Source organism: Rhinatrema bivittatum, chromosome 4 (genome assembly GCF_901001135.1).
Source record: "Rhinatrema bivittatum chromosome 4, aRhiBiv1.1, whole genome shotgun sequence".
Classification (NCBI taxonomy): domain Eukaryota; kingdom Metazoa; phylum Chordata; class Amphibia; order Gymnophiona; family Rhinatrematidae; genus Rhinatrema; species Rhinatrema bivittatum.
The window spans coordinates 183,056,293-183,076,930 of record NC_042618.1 but is presented as its reverse complement, the minus strand read 5'-3'; the positions used below and the strand labels follow the sequence as shown (position 1 = coordinate 183,076,930).

Here is a 20,638-nt window from a genome sequence, read left to right as displayed (position 1 = left end):
AGAAAGCTTTTGCTATGCCTGGGAGAGAGTAACAGGAATTAATATACTTTATGGGATCTACCTGGTACTTGAGGCCTTGATTGAACATTGTCGGAGACAGAATAGTATGGTCAATGCACCTTGGTCTGACCCAGCATGGCAATTCTTATGTTCTTATCTCTATGACCATAGATAAAGAGCTCAAGGTCCATCTACTCTTCTTAATTTACTGCAGAATGACAGACCCTACTGGATCTCAACTTTTAAACTTTACCCTTGCTAATAACAAGAGGAAATCTAGGAAGAATGCGTTAAGTTATAGTCACTCTTGACAACAGCAATAAATAAACACTCCGGGTGATATTCTGGTAGACCTACACAAAATGTAGCATAACAAAAAAATTACTGGAGATTTCAATAGCAGTTGAAGTCCCCTTTGTCTTTTTTTCAAAGAAAAGCTTCTGCCCCAATCTCACCAAACTTTATATATATATATATATATTTTTTTTTTTGTTTGTTTGTTTGTTGTTTGTTGAAGTATGTATGTATATATATGTGTGTGTGGGATTTGAAAAGTCAAAGAATATAGCATGGTGTTCCAATGACCCACTAGGAAATGAGACGTTTGACTTCAACTGACTCTTCTGGTCAACATATCGAATTCTCAATATTATTATTGTGTACTGTTATCTTTCTTATGTATTCTTATTACAAGAAATATTTTTATAGCTGCTATGGGTCTGATTCATCAAGGTCTTTTCCCAGGGACAGTGAAAGAGAGAAAAGCCTTGAGTGAATCAAGCCCTATGTGTTGTAACAAAAACAGTTCAACTAAATTATGGCAATTTGGTTATTTTACAGAATATTCCTCAGTCTCTGCATTCTTTGTAACTGAAGCATCCTCAATGAAAGCGTGCATAACAGTTTCTTAATTCAAAAGTCGCACCTGTGGTCTTTGCTTCACCAGTGCGGACCAGCTCTGCATAAGAAAGCTGTTTTTGGTTGCAGTATACATTTATTTTGCCTTATTTTCACTATTTTAAAAATAAACCTCATAAATCCATGTATATTAGAAATGTCTGCATTTTACCCTTTTGAGACATTTGACTCAAAGTTGCCTATGTTGAAATTCTCAAGAGTATATGCTTACAGCATTATTATGTTACATTATATAGTATTTGGAAATAACAAACATACAATTTTTAAATAAAATGTTATACTTCTCTGTATATTGGGGAGATATTTTACGATTTTAAGTTCTTTTGCTGTTCTTTTCCCTTCTGTCCTGCCAAGTCTACAAGGCAGTGGTATAGGTGATATTTTGGCTGGGCTCCAGGTTAACACAGAAACATAGAAACATACATAGAAATGACAGCAGAAGAAGACCAAATGGCCCATCCAGTCTGCCCAGCAAGCTTTCACACTTTTTTTTTCTCTCATACTTATCTGTTACTTTTGGCCCTTATTAGTAACTTTTTGGTTCTAGTTACCTTCCACCCCCACCATTGATGTAGAGAGCAGACATGAGTGGGCACTAGGCATACAGGCCTAAATATCACACTGTAATGTAAATAAAGGCGCTATTTAAAAAGCATTGTGTTAACACACCAAATCATGCTTTATTAGTAAATAGGCCCAAATGGAAAAAAATGGGGTTCGCTCTTAAAAGTGCATATTTTGGCATGTTAACACTTAACGCACCTTTTTGAATAGGGCAGAACCACTGCCTTGTGATGGCTGGTGTATGAGCCCTTAGTGCTGTGGTGTGGTTGACACAGCCACGTAGATGAACCTATGAGGCGTACATTGACAGCTGACAAATGCGCCCTGGAGTATGTCAGGCTGGAACTTCACCTATACCAGCTGCCTCCCCCACAGGTTGAGCCCTTAGGTTCTGGCGGCCGGCAGGATTTGGGTCCCAGGGGTGGTTGAGCAAGCAAGAGTCCAGAACAAGCTGAGGTCAGGGCAGACAGCAGGCAAAAGATATCAGAACAGGCTGAGAGTCATGGCAGGTGGCAAGCAAGCAAAATGACAGATAAGGAGATGCTGGATGAGGCAGACTGAGCAAGGCAAGGCTGGATGAGGCATGCTGGAAGCCAAGGATGCAGGAACATGATCGCTACAGCAACATGAACTGCTACAAGGCAGGAGACCTGTTGCTGAGGCAGGGAGGAGGCCAGGCCAACCGATGTCATCAAAGGGTGCCATGGGGCTTTTCCCATCGCGGGCCCTTTAAGATGCACCACATGCCATACGCATGCACCTAGAGAGGCCTGGGAGGGGCAGGAGTATGGCAGCATCTGAGTGGCATCTGAGCTGTGTGGAGCACTGGAACCTATCGATGACCGACTGCAACTGGTCATGGGCCTACCCCACAACCAACCAAACATAACATGCCCTAGAACACCGTATACCCTCCTACTGGGAAGTGCAGATTAAAACCAGAGCAAACTGCAATACTACAGATCCCTAAATAGAAACAACACACTAGCAGATTATCTTACTTTGGTTGCACAAGTAAAACACACATAAACCCTTCAAATACAGAATAAGTGATCACAAATTAGAAATAGAAATATGCAGACAAAAGCTAAACTGGAAAGCCCAAAAAGCAACACTGAAGAAAAAGAAATGCATTTCCTCCTGTACTGTGCAAAATACAAAGGTATCAGAGATTCACATTTTCCAAAAATAACAGAGGAACACTTCCCACAGAAGAATGAGCAAGAAAAACTCCAGGGAGAACATAACATTCCTTCCTCAATCCAAAGGAGACTCAAAGTAGTTTACAACAATAAGCATAAAATATCTAAAATTACATCAGCAAAAGATAAACAAAATACTATCTTTATTCCAAATATGCATCGATTCTCTACTAGAAAAACAAGAGAAAGAGCAATTATAGCAACAAAATATACTGCATCCTGCCACTAGGCCATAAGCATAAATGATTAGATGAAATATGGACCAGCATCAGGATCTCAGAATTGTTCTCTTTAATCTTTAATTTCATTATACCGTGTTACTAATATAACTCTTCACACATATTCCTTTTATTTCCAACATTTTGTATTACTTTGCCATGCATGTCTATTAAGTTTGCTGAATCTAAATCACAAGTCCTCAGGAATCTCTCTCTTTCTCTCTCTCAATGCCCCAATGATAAAAACGAGAGGGAGAGAGAGAGAAAGAGCCTAGTGGGGAGGATCAGGGTTGACACTTTAGTCACCCCCAAAAACAATCCACAACCCCAGCAGTCTCACACTCACCCTCGCAGAACCCCAGCCATCTCACACTCACACTCTTCTTCCAGACCCCATCAACCTCACACTCATATCCCCAGACTTCCATCTCCAGCTATCTCACACTCACCTCCATACTTCCATCAGCCACACATTCAACCCCTAGAGCTCTGGCAGTATCACATTCTCTCCCGAGCCCCAGCCACCTCACACTCGCTACCAAAGCTGCCTCACACACACCACCCAGACCACTAGCCCCAGCCATCTCACATTCAGCCCCCTAAAGGTACCCAGCCATCTCATACTCACAGCCCCAGACCCCATCAACCTCATACTCACCCCCTCAAACCCTTGGCCTAAGCAGCCTCACACTGACACTCTCAGACCCCCCAACCACTTCAAACTCACCCCCTGCAGGCCTGAGCCCAGCCTCAGCTACTTCACACTCTGCCTCCAGACTCCCTCCAGTCTCACTTGATCCCCATCCCCAAACCCACCCCATGTAGTGCAGTCTCCCACAAATTCACTGTCAGCCAGGGTCCTCCTCTCTCCTTGACCCTGGTCTACAGCAGCAGTGCTCAAAAAAAGCAGCTTTACCCTGCCTTGTCTCTCAGAATCCTTCCTCCTTGCCAAAGCTTATAATCTTCCCTCGTGGCTCCTGCTTGCCTCCATGCCACTGCTGATCTGCTTACCGCCGCAGCCTTTGCAGAGACTCAAAATGTGTTTGCGCAATGCCGCAAAAAAAACCCCCATCTGAGCCTAATCTCCCGCTGAGCCTAATGTCCCGCTGAGCCTAATCTCCTGGCTCCACGCAGGCTCCTTTTGCTCGCTCTGATCTTCTTTCCTGCCACCAAGGACTCTTCTCTCTCCTTTGCCGCTGGGTGCTGCCGCTGCTGCAAGAATCTTTCTGTCATAGTAGCTGCTGCTGCTCATGGCTGCTTACCATTGGACCTGTGGGAAATCTTGCCAATTTGAAAAAAAACAACTGGGTGGGCCTGAGCGAAAAGTGGGTGGGCCATGGCTGACCCAGCCCCACCTGGGGGGGGGCTGGGTCAGCCATGGCCCACCATGAGAGGAAGAAGCTCTCAGAATGCAGGTCCTGAAGGGAGCAGTGGAGAAGAGAATCAGAATGAATAACATTTTATTATCAAAAGTTATATTTTTACTTCTGAATGTTGAATAGCGCTATATTGAAATACTGTTTTAAACAGAAGCCTCAGGTCTGCAACACTCTACCTGCCAAATACATGGAGTTATTTAACCTACACAATTTTTTCTCATGCTTTGAAAAAAAAAAAACTGAATAATTGGTGCAGTCTGGCAATAAAGAAAATGTGTCCATGTGTTGTTAGTAGTATCTGCCTATTCAAGAAAACATTATCATATATACAATGTTATTTATTTAATTATTTATGTTATATTCTGCTTTTCAGGCACTTCAAAGCAGATCACATTCAGGTACTGTAGGTATCTCCCTATCACAACAATAATTACAAAAGTGAAGGTATAACACCGGGTATTAGATCTAATATTGCAACAATATAAAATATCTGTTACAAATTTCTTAAATATTTTATTTATTATACAGTTAAAATATTTCAGAAAATTTCCAAATACCCAACAAAGGGTCCATATTCTGCCTATACAGACAGCTTCATCAGGGAACATCAACACATATTAGTCCTTGTACTGAGTATATGATTACAATATAACTATGATCAGCACTATCCACAAAATAAATTTAACATTTTTATCGATCATATGTTCCACAAGTCTCAAACTTAGGCCTAGGCTATTCGCAGAATGATGAATCCAGTGAAAACAGGGGGGGCGGGCCTGCGAAAGCTCGCAGCCTTCACACCACGGCGGTGCGATTTCATTGGCCGCAGTGTGCCGGCTGCCAGCTTTTGTACCGAATAGTGCCTCCGTGAAAGGTGGTGCTATTGGGCGTGCTACTGGCGACGATAATGTTAGTAAAATTATCGGCACCAGCGAAGACACTGCCGACTCCGCCCCCTCGCCGCCCCGACTCCTCCCCTCGCCGAATCGCATATGATAAGTCTTTAGAAAATAACCCTGTTAATGATTTCCATCACATATTAGACGTGCCAGGGACAACATATACTCAGTTTTCTATGATTGCTGTGCAGTCGGTGTAATACTGAATTATCTCTTAGAGCTTAAATTCTCCATTTATATATTTCCTTCTTCAAATGCATAAAGAACAGAACTTGCTCCAGATTTATCATATGCCACTAACATGACACTGTGTGCCAGCGATTTAAAACACAGTCTTCCACTGCTGCATCCCTCAATTCATCTCACATATATCAACCACACAGTAATGGCTACTTCTCCCATCAAACACCGTGGCCCTTTGTTGGGTATTTGGGAATTTTCTGAAATATAGTTGTAGAACTGGGGGAAATGTATACATGATTGTAAACATTTTTTGTTGAGAGCAGTGTAATAATTTGTAAAATTGTGTGGGTTAGTTTTTATGGGAGATCATTGTGTACATTATAAGTGCGTTTGATTATTTTAAATGTATAATAAATAAATAAATATTTAAGAAATTTGTAACGGGTATTTTATATTGTTGTAATTGTGGTATTTCCCTATCCCCAGACGGCTCACTTCACCCTCCATTGCCTCAGGTACATACTTGAGTCTCATTTACTAAGCATTTTTCCCATAGACACAGAATGGGAGAAAAGCCTTAGTAAATCAGGCCCTAAGGCAAGTGCAAGGTGATGCACATAGGGAAAAATAACCCTTGCTGTAGTTACACGATGTTAGGTTCCATGTTAGGAGCTACCACCCAGGAAAAAGATCTAGGCATCATAGTGGATAATACTTTAAAATCGTCGGCTCAGTGTGCTGCAGCAGTCAAAAAAGCAAATAGAATGTTAGGAATTATTAGGAAGGGAATGGTTAATAAAATGGAAAATGTTATAATGCCTCTGTATCGCTCCATGGTGAGACCGCACCTTGAATACTGTGTACAATTCTGGTCGCCGCATCTCAAAAAAGATATAGTTGCGATGGAGAAGGTACAGAGAAGGGCAACCAAAATGATAAAGGGGATGGAACAGCTCCCCTATGAGGAACGGCTGAAGAGGTTAGGGCTGTTCAGCTTGGAGAAGAGACGGCTGAGGGAGGATATGATAGAGGTCTTTAAGATCATGAGAGGTCTTGAACGAGTAGATGTGACTCGGTTATTTACACTTTCGAATAATAGAAGGACTAGGGGGCATTCCATGAAGTTAGCAAGTAACACATTTAAGACTAATCGGAGAAAATTCTTTTTCACTCAACGCACAATAAAGCTCTGGAATTTGTTGCCAGAGAAGGTAGTTAGTGCAGTTAGTGTAGCTGGGTTCAAAAAAGGTTTGGATAAGTTCTTGGAGGAGAAGTCCATTAATGGCTATTAATCAATTATACTTAGGGAATAGCCACTGCTATTAATTGCATCAGTAGCATGGGTTCTTCTTAGTGTTTGGGTAATTGCCAGGTTCTTGTGGCCTGGTTTTTGGCCTCTGTTGGAAACAGGATGCTGGGCTTGATGGACCCTTGGTCTGTCCCTGCATGGCAATTTCTTATGTTCTTATGTTCTAATGGAATTTGTTCCATGTTGTTTTCAGTATGAAAACTGGGGTGGGGAAACAAAGGCAATACATTTTTGTTTTGGTCCTGCATTTTAGTGTGTGCCAAGTGGTTTTTAGTATGTGCTAAAATACAGAAACAAATGAAATGGAAAAAAAAAGCCAACCATAGTTAACAAGTTTTTCCCATGCACGCTTCCTAATCCTGATCCATTGTTTGCATGCAGTTTTCTGCAAAAAGATTGCTCAGTCAGTTCCTGCCATTTCAGTGCTGAAAGTTCCATTGCCTTGCACTCGCTGCATTCAGTAGAGGGCATTTGTACTGTGTATGTATCTCCTGGAAAGTAGGCCCGATTCGTTCTGGATGGAACTTCTTGCTTTTCAATCAGACAGTCTTCCCTGTTGATCGGATTTCTGCGTGAAGTATTCTCTTAGGAACAGACGTTTATCGTCATAAGGTCATTTCTTTTCTGTTCCGTACCTGTTAATGCAAATCTCTAGCAGCCGTATTGATTCTGGACAAAAGAAAAAGAAAATTGATTCTTTGTACATTGTGCTAACTTGTATCTAATCAACATCGTGGTTGTTGGTTTACGTTGACCCAATAAAAGGTTTCGCAATCTATAAAGAATCCAGGCCCTTTGTAGGAACTGATGATAAAACATGCTCCAAAAGAGCAGCCTGGTGAACTAGAAATGATTAATAGCAATAACTGTAACAGCCTTCAGTCTCAGCATCATCCCCCATATTAAAACATGCACAGTACACATATAGTATACTGTACAAGCTACATGCCGTTCAGTACACTATTGGCCAAATTTTCAAAGGCCTGCGCAAGGTAAAAACCAGGGTTTACGCACATGGCTAGGTCTTGCGTGCACCACACGTATTTTCAAACAGGCCCGGTCACGTGCGTAAAGCCCGGTACGCGAACAAGTGCCAGGCTTTTTCAAAGGCGTGGGCAGGCCGGGACATCGCCATTGTACGCTGTCCCGGGGAAGCGAGCGCCGGCAGCCGGCCAGCGCAAGTAAGTTCCTTCTGCTCCCGAGGAGCAGTAAGTAAAAAATAAAAAAATTCAGGGTACCTAGATAGGCATTAGGGGTCAGGGTGGAGAGGGGAAAGGGAAGGAAGGTTAGGTAGAGGGGTGGGTAGGTAGGGACGCGCATTTTATAAAATCCGCGCATCCATTTGGCAAATTTATTAAGAATTTTTCCCTTCAGACAAAACAGGAGAGAAAGCTTTTTGTAAATGTGTCCAAATTTGGGCTTTAAAAAGAAATATCCACAAGTAAGTTTGTGCTCAAATTCCGCCCCCCCTCCCCCCCACAAGTGGCAATACGTCTCTCCTCTGATCTCTGTAATACTGTGTTCCCAGTCAGATCCGCATCAGTGTTCTGCAAGCTGATGGCTTTCTTTGCAAAGGAGTAAACCTAAGAAATACTTGCAGCAGCCTGAATAACCGCACACTGGAGCAGCCCTGGACAAAGGGCATAAAATGCATGCACACGCTGAATAGACACACATCCACGGAGCCTTCCGCTTCACTTTGCTGGTCTCTACGAGATGCTGTAACCATGGCGATGCCGGCCACTCTCCCAGCGATGCACTGAGGCCTGCTGCTCGGAAGCCCGGGCTGCATCATTTCTGCCAATAATGAAGAGGACCAACAACAAAAACAGTTTTTACAGCAGTGGTTCGGTTTAATTCATGTCATGATAAATTACACAATTATACAGTTCTCACAGTTACATATATCAATAATCATTGGATAATAATGAAGGTGTCATAAATGAGGCCTGAACTGACCCTTGTTTTTCTAAGATTATATCTGTGAATTCTCCTTTAGGTGTGAGCATCAGAAAGTTACATGGATTCAGACACCCTGAGAATGCCTCTCTCTAACCTGGAGTCTTTGTAGGCTAGGGATTCCCAAACATGTTCTCAGGGTTCTATAGTCAATCGGATTTTCAGGGTATCCACAATGAATATGCAAGCACTGGGTCTCCACAGTCTGCAAATATCTCTCATGGGATTTACTTAATGTTTGAGTACTTTCCAGGATTGTAACCTGGATTGGCCACTGTTGGAGACAGGATGCTGAGCTTGATGGACCCTTGGTCTGACCTCAGTATGGCAACTTCTTATGTTGCTCTTATGTTCTTACCCATATTCACTGTGCATATCCTGAAAACTCGACCAGTTGAGCCATCCTGAGGATAAGTTTGTGAACCACGGTTGGTACGTTGTAATACCTTGTAAAGGAGAAACAAAAAACAGATGTACATGAGTTATCCAGACTGCATAGACCCCATCTTCAGCCTGATGGTGTCTTTAACTGCCATCAGAGCCTTTCGAATGCCGTGAGCATTTTTACCACAAATTGCTGAAAAATTGGTGGGATTTGTTCACCTGCACACTATCGCTGGAATTTCCATGTCACAGATCTAAAATCTGTCTCCTTAAAGCTGGAGGTCGTAGTTGTCTTAATTATCAGATCAGTTTGAAGTACAGAGTCTGGAGCTGGATCCAGTACATATAGTTTGAAGCTAGCACCTTGCTGACCCCACCTTAAAAACATTGCAGGTAAAAATGCAAAAATTAAGGAAAAGTTAAAATTTTGCATTAAAGTCTGAAAAACATCAGATTTTGCACCATGATTGCACTCAACTTTTCTAGCATAGCTTGGGTCTCTTACTGAAAAGTGGATGAGTTAAAATTTCAGACCATAGGAAGCTAAGGTTCTTGATTACTAGTCTTGGCACTCTCAAGGTCTCTCAGTGTAACTTGAGCACTTTATTTAGCCTGCTCACTCTTCAGTTTACCCAAATATAATTAAACAATAATATTGCTCCCTTTGCCCTGTTCAGTTTAGAAGCTGTGCCATGCAGGGCTCAGACAATGAAACCCTTTTCAAAGTCATCAGCTTTGGAGGTCACTGTACGTATGCCTGTTGCTACAGGGCTCAGATTATAAAGTGCATTTTGTTTGGGTGACAAGTGCTTTGTATATGCTAATTATTATTTTTGCTCCATGACTCATGGAGCACCATTACAACAAAAACTTGCACACCAAATGGAAAAAGAATGTACTTCTTTTATATTTAATGCACTAATTATAGCAGGCAGGCATCAAATGAGAAGTTTCTTTTATTGAACTTTTACATTAAAGCTAGCCAAACTGGTTGTAAAGAAATGGTTGAAAAATGGTTTTTCTTCTCATCCAGTGGGATGTTTTTGACAGAGACTGAGGATGTCCTAGGCCAGGTGACTCAGTGGCTGCTCTGCACATTGCCAGGAGGAAGATCCCCAGTTTGATCACCAAGCTGGGTTTATCTTTCCCCAGTTAGGCTGAGGATGTTGCAGTCAGTGTTCACAGTCCCCAGGGGAGGGGGAGGGAGTTGCAGTCATTGCCTAAGAGTAACACCTGGGACTTGATGCAGGGCTCATGATTGCAGGGTTCCAGAAGGAACCTTGATGCATGTGTCCAGGACCATCACTGCAATGGCCAAACTAGATAAACAGGAGAGGGCAGGGGATATAAAATAAGGGGGGGGGGGGGGGGCAAATCCTAAGGTAGATGCAAATGAAGGATAATGGCACCAGGAATAAAATCTTCATTGGCCCCCAAACCCTAGTGATGAGCTAGGTTAACAGGTGTTAAACATTTAGAGAAGGATTGGTGGGCAGTGATCCAGTTAGACCCTAATTTTTTACACTATATTTTATAACCGATGAATTATCTTTTGCTCAGCATCCTTTGGGATATGATCTGCTGTCATATGAGGGTTAATGTTATGCTCCTGCCCGCAAGAAGCGTGGGCAGACTCTTACCTCTCACAGCCACAGCCAGCCGGGCTGCTGACTCTGCTTGCTTCCTCCCTGAATCAGCTGGGGCTGTCCCCGCAGCTCTTGCCATGCGGTCCGCTTCTCTGCTACTGTTCCTGCCTTTCCCCGACCTGCTGCTGCGATCCCGGGACCTTTAGCCAGCAGCGAGACCGTCTCTCCCAGTGTCTGCTTCAAGCCCGGGTCCTTGCCTGGCTGGGAAGCCGTCCCTGCCGGTGCCTGCAGCTAGCCTTACCTTCTCTGTTTCTGTCCATGCAGCTGGGAGCTGCTCCACTGAACTGCCTTCACCCAGCTCCAGTCCAGGGCTGCTCCGCGGCTTCCTTGGGCCCTCCACGTGGCTGAGGATGCCACCAGCTTCCAGCTCTTCTCTCCAGCCTCCTAGGGCGCGAGCGCGCTCCTCTCTGCTTCTCTTCAAGGGCCAGCCAGGTGTGGCCCCCTGCTGACCCCTCCCTGGGCGTTGTCCACCTCAGCTCTACTAAAGGGCTCAGCTTTCACTGTGTCTTTGCCTTCGCAAGGAGTTGGTCACTCCTGAGATCCTTCGCTCCAGGAAGTCGTCCGTGTTCCAGCACTTCTGCAAGGTCCTCTGTTTCATGTTCTCTGTTGGAGCTCCTCGTCCAGTCCTGATGTCTGCCTGTCGTTCCAGTCCCAAGGTCTGTCTCTTGATCCAGTCCTGATGTTCCTGATGTCCATGTTCCAGCCCTGAGTATCTATGTTCCAGTCCTGATGTTCCTCTCCTGATGTTTCCAGCTTGATGATGCAAACCTTGTTCCTGTATTCGCCTGAAAGCTAAGTACCTCGTTCTTGAATCTCCTGTAAGCTAGCACCTTGTTCCTGCTTTGGTTAATGTCCTGGTGCCTCGCGGCAAGCCATGTCGTGGTCCGTGACCAGTCCCACGGGGCGGGGCTGAGTAGGGCGCTTCGTGATGCAAGCCATGCACCTCGTTTCTAAGTCCGTGAGAAAGCCTTACCTTGTTCCTGAATCTTCTGAAAGCTAGCACTTCGTTCCTGTATCTTGAAAATGTCCTGGTGCCTCGCGGCAAGCCATGTCGTGGTCCGTGACCAGCCCCACGGGGCAGGGCTGTGTAGGGCGCTTCGTGATGCAAGCCATGCACCTCGTTTCTAAGTCCGTGAGAATGCCTTACCTTGTTCCTGAATCTTCTGAAAGCCTGGTATCCTGCGGCAACCCCTGTCGTGGTCCGTGACCAGCCCCACGGGAGGGCTGTGTAGGGCGCTTCATGTTGCCAGTCTCGTACCTCGCCCTAGAGTCTCCTGTATGCATCATACCTCGTTCCTGTCTCCACGTCTGTGTATCCAGCACCTCGTCCTGAGTCCACGTCTTTGCATCCAGCACCTCATTCCTGAGTCCACGTCAACGCCTGAGTCTACGTCGTTCCTGAGTCTCGTCTGAATCCATGTTCCAGTCTTCACTGTCCTGGCCTCCATCTGGCCTGCCGCTTCGTGCCGTACCCTGCGGCAGGTCCGAAAGGGCTGGGAACGGTCGGAGGACTGTTCACAAGACCAACATTGCGTTGTTGGGTCTTCCGAAGCGCGCAGGTCCGGAGGAGGGCCTGTCAGCCAGTCTTCACTCCAGCCCTGCTCCCGTCCAGCCCATGCTCGGGCATGCCACGCCTCCCGCGGCACCTCTCCAGACCCCTCTGGCGTCGAGCCGCGGCCCAAGGGCACACACATCTCCCAGGAGTGGGATCGCTCTCCTAGCGCTCCACAACAGTTAACCCACTCATTGCTAAGTTTTTTGAACTTGCTAACCTTATTTTTGTTATGGACTCTGCCCGCGGGTCTCCCCGCGAGCAGGCACTCACCTTTTCCCTCATGCTGCCTGCCTGACGCGGCACGGACGCCGCCGAAGTCGGGCCTCCCATGCGGCTGGAGCAGCGGACTTGCCGTTCCCCTGCGGCCCGGAGGCCGCCCATCAGGTCTCTCTTCGCCGCGGACTTTGCCCTGCCTTCTTCGCGGCCGCAAGCCCCAGCCTGGATTAGCAGCTGGAGCCGCCCCCAGGGCCTCCTGCAATAGCTGAACGCGCTGCCGTCATCAGGGCCTGCGTTCAGGCCCAGCCCTGCTTCCTGCGCACAGACGTCGGTGCAGGACCACTGTCCACGGTCCTGCACAGCCCTGTTTCCTTCCTCTAGGTGCGCGGCCGCGCCTCTCTTCAGAATTTAAAGGGCCCACGGTTGGATATGCCCTGGGCCCCACCTATGGACTGATTTCCTGTTTGAGCCCTATAAAAGGGCTGGTCTTGCCATTGTTCCTTGCCTTGCATCGGAGTTACTTCACTCTGGAGGCTCCTGCCTGCCAGAGCTCCGTCGGGTCTTCTTCGTGGAGCTCTTCATCATCGTCATGTTATGTCTTGATTGCCTGAGGTCCCCGTCCAGGTGTCCTGGTGTCTCGTCTTTGGACGTTCTGCTTCCTTATGTTCCTGGTTCCTTGGTCTCCTGCTCCTGTGTCTTCAGCGCTCCTGAGCCTTCTGGTCCTGTCAGGCCTTGGTCCCTCAGATGACGTCTTTCCCGAGCGTGGAGTGGCCTGCAGGTGGAATTCGTTCCTGTGCTCCTGAGCTGTCTTGTCCTGCCAGCCTTTGTGGAGCTCCAGATGACATATGGCTCCTTCGTCGAAGTTCTGCCTTGGCTGGATTATTCCCTGCGCTCGTCCCGCTCTCCGCGGGGTCCGTGACCAGCCTCCTTGGGCTGTGTAGGGCGCGCAGTGGGACAGGGTGGTCCACAACCAGCCCATTGGGTCCGCCCGGGAAGGTGGGCTGAGCAGGGCGCCCTGAGAGACAGTGCCAATGTCCTCCTGCCCAGCTTCTCATCTCGTCTGGACTTCGTCAAGTTCCTTGTCTCTGATGCCGTCGCATCGACCCTGGTCCGTGATGCCGTCGCATCAGCCCTGGTGTCATGTCTTCGCTTTAACCCTCGTCTGTGATGCTGTTGCATCAACCTTGGTGTCATGTCTGTGTGTCAAGGTTTCCGTCTGCCCTCATCCTCAGGCCGGCCTGCTGCTCCATGCCGATCCAAGCGGCAGGTCCGAAAGGGCTCGGAACAGTCGGAGGACCATTCACATTCCAACATCATCTTGTTGTTGGTGCTGGGAGCTTGCAAGCCTGGCAGAGGGTAAGACCGTAGTCCCGCCGTGCCGGAACATGCTGTCAACCCTCGGTTCGGTCCTGGATCCATCTGGGGTCGGGCTGAGGTCCAAGGGCACACTAAAACACCCCGCTACGTAACAGAATGCAAGGCTCTTGAGGCCCTTTACATAACAATTTTAGCACCATCATGTGGACTACGCTTGCTGGGAGAAGTCTTGCACATCTCAGAAATATTTATAAAGAAGTCTCCACACCCATAAAAAAGTGATACAATAAGTAAATGTTGCATGGTATTTTATTTATTTTAATAACAGCCCAGAGCCCCTGGCTCCCAGCATCCTGTTTGTCCCTGGGCTAGGTGGCTCAGTCCTGTTTTGCTTACGCCACACCCTAGTTGTTACGAGCGCGGGCGCGGTCGTCTCGGGCGGGTGGTGAGCCCTTGGGCCACGGCAGGACCCCAGGAGGAGCCCAAGGCCACACCGTGGGAGGTGAGCTGAGCAGGCATGGTGAGCCAGGCAGGCAGGAACAGAAGCAGGAAGTCCGGCCCTCAGCCGGACCTGCATGCCCATGGTAGCCAACACGGGGAAGTTGACTAATGAACGGTCCTCCGACTGTTCCCGGCCCTTTCGGACCTGCCGCAGGGAACGGCAATGGGCAGCAGGCCGGACAGAGGCGAGGGCAGACAGAGTCCTTAAACAGACAACATCAGACAGGGCAGAAGCAGGCTGAAGCATGACGGAGACATCAGGACAAGGGCTGAAGCGAGACACTAGAAGGATCCAGGCGAGTAGGAACTCCGATGCTGGGATACTCACATCCGAAGCCCCCTCGGCTGGCAGAGGAAGACATCAGGGTACGGGCTGAAGCAGACACTGTAGACAAGGCTGGACGGGAACATTGCACTGTCCATCAGGGCGCCCTACTCAGCCCACCCGTGGGACTGAGTCGCGGACCACCCTGTCCCAGACGCGCCCTACACAGCCCTGAGAGGCTGGTCGCGGACCACGCTGAGAAGGAGGGCGCGGGGAAGACCCAGGCGAACAGGACTCCGATGCTGGGAAACTCACATCCGAAGCCCTTACGGCTGGTAGGCACAGGAACAAACATCTAGGCAGGGTCAGAGACAGACATCAAGGCAGAGACACTGGACATCAGGAACAGCAAGCAGAGACAGGACAAGGCGCCATCAAACATGGAGGACCTGGACCGGCTAGGTTACAGGCGACTGTAATGCTCAGATCCAAGCCAAGACACAGTGAACAGAAAGTCCTTAAATACTGGAGGTAGAAGGCAACTCCCTGGGAGGAGCTTGCCAGGACCGCCCACCGCTGGTCCTATAACTAGGGTAGAGAGCTGCGGGCCAGCCCCTAGAGAAACGGGCGTGGCTGGAAGCAGGAAGTCCAAACGCTGAGGCTTGCAAGCCACAGGCATGCCTCAGGAGCAGCTAGGCCTCTCAGGCCCTGGAGCAAGTCCTGGATGATGCGCAGGCGAGGCCCTGGCTTCAGAGTGGCCTCTGGAGGAAGGTAAGAGACCTCCTGCAGCGCAGCAGCAGGGGGGATCGCAACACTAGTCACTGGTAGCTCAGTGACAAATGCAGAGTGTGCTGCCATGTGTAAGACCCAGCTTCAATTGCTCGGCAATTCCTCTTCTCCCTGAACTGGCCGGGACTGGGATGTTTTAAGTTATGGAGGCAGGCATTCACTTGGTCATTACTCAATGGCACCTAAGTGGCCAGATTTAGGGTTCTTGTTAGCCGGCTCCAGAAGAGGTGGCAGTTTGGGGGCCCCCTAGCTGAGGACTGTCTCTGTTCTTGCTGGCCAGAGTTGGAAGAGAGAGATAAAAATAAGTGGTGGTGGTGGGAGGGAGCCCACATATTTGCAAAAGGAGGCTCCTGCACTGTAGTCTAATAGAAGCTGGTTCTGATTGAGATGGAAGCCCAAACGAGTAGAATGCCAGGCCAAAAATAAAATCATTCTTAAAGACTTCTACAAAGGAAAACAAAAAGCAATACCAGTAGGTAAAGTGAATCAGATTTTGAACTGAACCTTAAAGATGAAGCTCAAATCAAATGGAAAATATAAGGAACCAACAGTATGTTGAAAACAATGAACATGTGACTGAGATCCCTTAACAATGAAATGAATCTTACTTGAGATGAGGTGAAGACACCTAGTTGCCATAAAAGGTCCTGAAAAAAGCTTAGGGAAATTGTTAGACTTGTTAAAAATTATCCAAAGACATGGCAATATTTGTGCCTTTCAGATCACATAGGTCTCTTCTTCGGGGGTTCTTTGCATATCAGAGACAGGGAGATTACAAAACCTCTGTTCCACGTTGAGATTTTGATATCCTGACTTGCAACTGTTAAACTTTAACATTGCTCTTGCAATATCTGTTAGCCTGCAGAGAATCACTGCACAAATATTTACAAAGCTAAGCTTGGGATTTCAGGAATCCCAACACAGCATCACTGGTACAAGCCATAAAGAAGATCAGGAAATTAAAAACTGATGCAGGTGGAAGATAGAAGGAGGATTCTGCAGATTTATTTTACAACTTTTTTTATGGAAGCAGATTAAAAATATAAACAGAACAAAAACAAACATAGCAATAGTCAGTATGGAAAATACAACAAAATTCTAGTATCCATAGCTCAAACTTGTACCAACATGTACCCAGTATGAAAAAAGAAAAGTAAAAAATTCAAAAAAATCAAAGAACCCCCCTCCCCCAAAGTAAACAAATGAAACAACGAGACCATATAAGTTTTTACACATTAAATATAAAGAGAAAAACAAATAAAGAACAAAACCAAAAAATATAACAAAGGGTATTTATTTTATTTAACATTTTTATATACCGAGGTTCTGGTAACAATGTTACTAATCACTTCGGTTTACATCTAACTTTGGAATGACTTAACACGTGTGTCTTACATAGAACTGGGAAATAATTAAATTACATAACACATACAAGGATACAAGGATAGAATATATCCCTGTCACAGATCCAGCTTCTTTTCATCGACTGAATCCAAAAATTAATGACTGAATCCAAATTAATTAAACATCCAGATAAGAATCTTTAACCTAGGCCTGGATTTATCAAAATGCACTGAATATCACATGCGATAGGAAAAGGGGTGTGTTTTAAACATATGTGAGAGAGAGATAACTAGCATAGCTATAATGCTCTCATCCTAGGTAGGTATTTATATCTCTATAGGAGGCCCACCTAGTAACTCGAAGTGAGGTTTAGGTATTAGTGTAGGGGTTAGGGGCCACTTTGACATTCAAAATGAGACGTACGAACAGGACAGTGCTCTCTTGTGAAGATTTGATGATCTTCGGAGTGAGGAAACTCACCCAAAGATGTGATTTGTGCAATGTTCTCTCAACCTAGCTTGATGGACGCTCTACCTGGGTAACATCAAGCTAGGATGAGGACATTATGGTAATGCTAATCTCTCTCTCTCTCTCTCTTTCTCTCTCTCTCAAGGTCCCTGACAGCTAGGCTGTAAAGCCCTATCACACAGCATTAATGCTAATGAAAAAGGTGTAGTTAAAATATACAGCTTTGCAAAATTGTTAACCCAGCCCACTGGGTCACAAATCACACTCCTCCCTTTTTTCTGATTTGCATCACACCATGCGTTATGGTGCTTTCGCAGGCGTTAAAATGGCATTTTCAGATGCATTAAAGGGGCTTAACACATGCGAAAATGCCTTATAGCAATTTGATAAATGACCCTGCTAGTGTTTTAACTGTTCCATAGCATAAACATGCCATATGTTTTGGAGCCATAATGACAAAGAAGGTTTGGATGGCAACTTCCAATGCAAAGCAACCAAATGACTGACTGCCAGTACAATCAATGTAGGGTGCCTGTGAAGAACAACACAATAAACTGATAAATTATGGCTCAACAATACAACTACTAGATCCAAGGGAATGCTTACCTTGGTAATTTTATGAATCCAATAATTTACGTCCAATAAATTGTAATAACAGGGCACCCTCACCACACATGAAAAAAAAAGGAACCATTTCCCAATAAAGAGAATCAATCTTCAAACCCATTTTTGTATAATTTCACAGGGGTATAATACCTGTGGTAAAAAATATTATATTCTTTCTCCTGGATGGAGGCATTAATAGAGTTCCCCTTGCACAACCTAAGGAAAACATCTTTATATACAGTCCATCCCAAATCTGTTCCCTGGGTCCCCCTGTTCTTATCAAGAGTTGTGAAATCAACATCAATTAACATTCTATAAATACGGTAATTGAGATTGAACAAGAAACCAGCAAGATCAATTATTCAAATGCAGTCAACCCTCTACCACATAATAATTTCACTGAGTCTTTAGTAGCCCATTCCTTCAACTGTAAGCAAAGGAAAATTAGTAATATTATTGATATGGAATTTTTGCTGACTAGCCTGTGGAGAAAGAAAGGATGTATCCTTAAAAAGTTGACCAATTCTACATAGGCCTCCAAAATACAAATTTGAAAAATTTAGTTTGGAAAAATGATCAGGAAAGTCAGGGTTATTCCACAATGAAGAGAGAGAAAGGATGATAACTTCTCAACTGAGACAGTGTACCAAATTTCTGAAAATAGAAAAACCAAAGGATGAGTTATGGCAAGCACTTTTCTCAACTTCTTAGAAGCCCATAAAGGAATAGCAAACATTTTGCAACATTCGATTCTTTTTCCTTTGGGATCCAAAGCTTATCAGAAAACTCATTACACTAAAATATGCCACTCTTTAACATCGTGGCCCAGTAATACACTCAAAGAAATTGGAATAGCTGAAACCTCCCTCCTCTGGTTTGAATCATATTTAACCAATAGACTATACAAGGTTAAAATAGACAACATCGAATCCAAACCTATTCACCTCTCTAGGGGCATTCCCCAAGGCTCTTCTCTCTCTTCCACCCTTTTCAATATCTACCTGCTGTCACTCTGCCAACTCCTCTCCGACTTAGGCCTCCCTCACTTTATTTATGCAGATAATGTACAAATACTCATCCCCATCACCGACTCATTAACCAACACCCTTAATACATGGGAAAATGCCCTTGCATCCATCAATTGCCTCCTCACCAACCTGAACCTGGCCCTCAACTCATCTAAAACGGAACTTATCATCCTCTCACCCCCCCCCCCCCCCCCCCCCCCACACACACACACTTCAACAAGTGCCTCCCCCCAACCTTTACATTCTCACAGCAAGTACGAGACCTCGGCATCACTATTGACCACAAATTCAACCTTAAAGTTTATTAGCCTAACAATGAAAGAATGCTATTTTAAACTTAACACTCTTAAAAAACTGAGAGCTCTCCTTCACTCTAACAACTTCCGCACTGTACTTCAAGCCACCATCCTCACTAAAATTGACTATTGTAACTCCCTACTCCTCAGCCTCCCCAAAGCATCTATTAAACCCTTATAGATGCTTCAAAAATCTGCTGCCAGAATACTCACAAACACTCATAAAAATGAATATATAACACCCATTCTCAAAGATCTGCACTGGCTCCCCATCTCCTTCCGCATAATATACAAAACACTCACCTTATTACATAAAACACTCCACAGTCAGAATATGCAATGGTTAGATGACTCCATAATTTATCACACTTCTAACAGACCTACTAGATCCTCCTATAAAGGCATTCTATACATTCCCTTACCTAAACTCTATTTGTTTTATTTTATTTATCGAGTTTTATATACCGTTGTTTGGTTTCGCCATCACAACGGTTTACAAAGTTTCGATGTTTAACAGGATGTTCAAAAATCACGTGCTTAACAGTTATCGTAGGCGTTATAAGATAGTTTGGTTGTTGAACTGCACAGGTTAAATTACGTGTTAAGGATTAGATCTACATGTTTATATGGGTTGGTAGGGAAGTTATAACAAGTTTTGGTAGAGGAAGTTATAACATAGTCATTGGGTGTTTTGGTAGGCTTTGATGAACATCCAAGTTTTTAGTTCTTTTTTGAAGGTTTTTAAATTTTGCTGTGTTCTCAGTTCGGTTGGGAGGGTGTTCCACAAAAGATCATGCTTTCACCATTGCAGGCCCTCACACCTGGAACTCCATGCCTCCTGACCTCCGACAAGAACTATGCATACAGAAATTTAAGAAAAAACTTAAAGCCTGGTTATTTAAACAAGCCTATTCTTAATCCCCTTTCTCACCAGCATTTTCCTCCTCGCACTCCCCTCCTACCAGCCCTGTACTTTTAACTCCCCTCTCTGCTCTCCCTCAATCCTTCAGTTCTCTTTCTTTGCAAATGGTCATTTAATCATTCTTTTAGCCTACTCAAGTTATTGAAACACCTTAATGCCTCAAGCCTTACTCTCCAATACCTTCGGTTTATATAACTCGCCTTATCCTGTGTTCACTGCCCACTCTTCCCCCTTGTTGTTTTGTTGCTCCCATATCCTCTGCTTTAAATTGCACTAGTCATTATTTTATCATGTTATTTAGCTTTACTGATTTTCAGTTTAGTTTTTAATTAACCTTTACTGCCTTTAGCCCCTGGTTCAATTTCCCTTGTTCCATGTAACTTCTTGTTTCTGTTAATATTGTTCGATGTAAGCCGGCATGATGTTCCTATGAATGTCTGTAGATAAAAAACCTTAAATAAATAATAAATATATAAAATAATACAAGTTCACCTTTTTCTCTCAGTCCCAACAAAGCCAAATAATCAACTCTAGGTTTCATACCCTGCCAAATAAAGCCAGAAATTATTTTTTTTAAGCTTCTTAAAAAAGATAAGTAGAGTATGAATAGGAAACATATCAAAAAAATATAAATGAGGGAAAATATTAATTTTGACAACAGCAATCCTAT

At 45.0% G+C, this 20,638-nt stretch overlaps 1 protein-coding gene across 1 annotated transcript in view; it reads left to right on the top strand.

Annotated features, from left to right (window-relative positions):
• The window catches only part of APOH (apolipoprotein H), a 67,599-nt gene extending 66,391 nt beyond the window's left edge, over nt 1-1,208 (top strand). Inside the window, exon 8 of the mRNA XM_029599334.1 lies at nt 841-1,208. Coding sequence (XP_029455194.1) covers nt 841-911 — 71 coding nt within the window. The 3' untranslated portion in view covers nt 912-1,208. The remainder of the gene's footprint in view (nt 1-840) is intronic.
• Nucleotides 1,209-20,638: the final 19,430 nt, after the last annotated feature.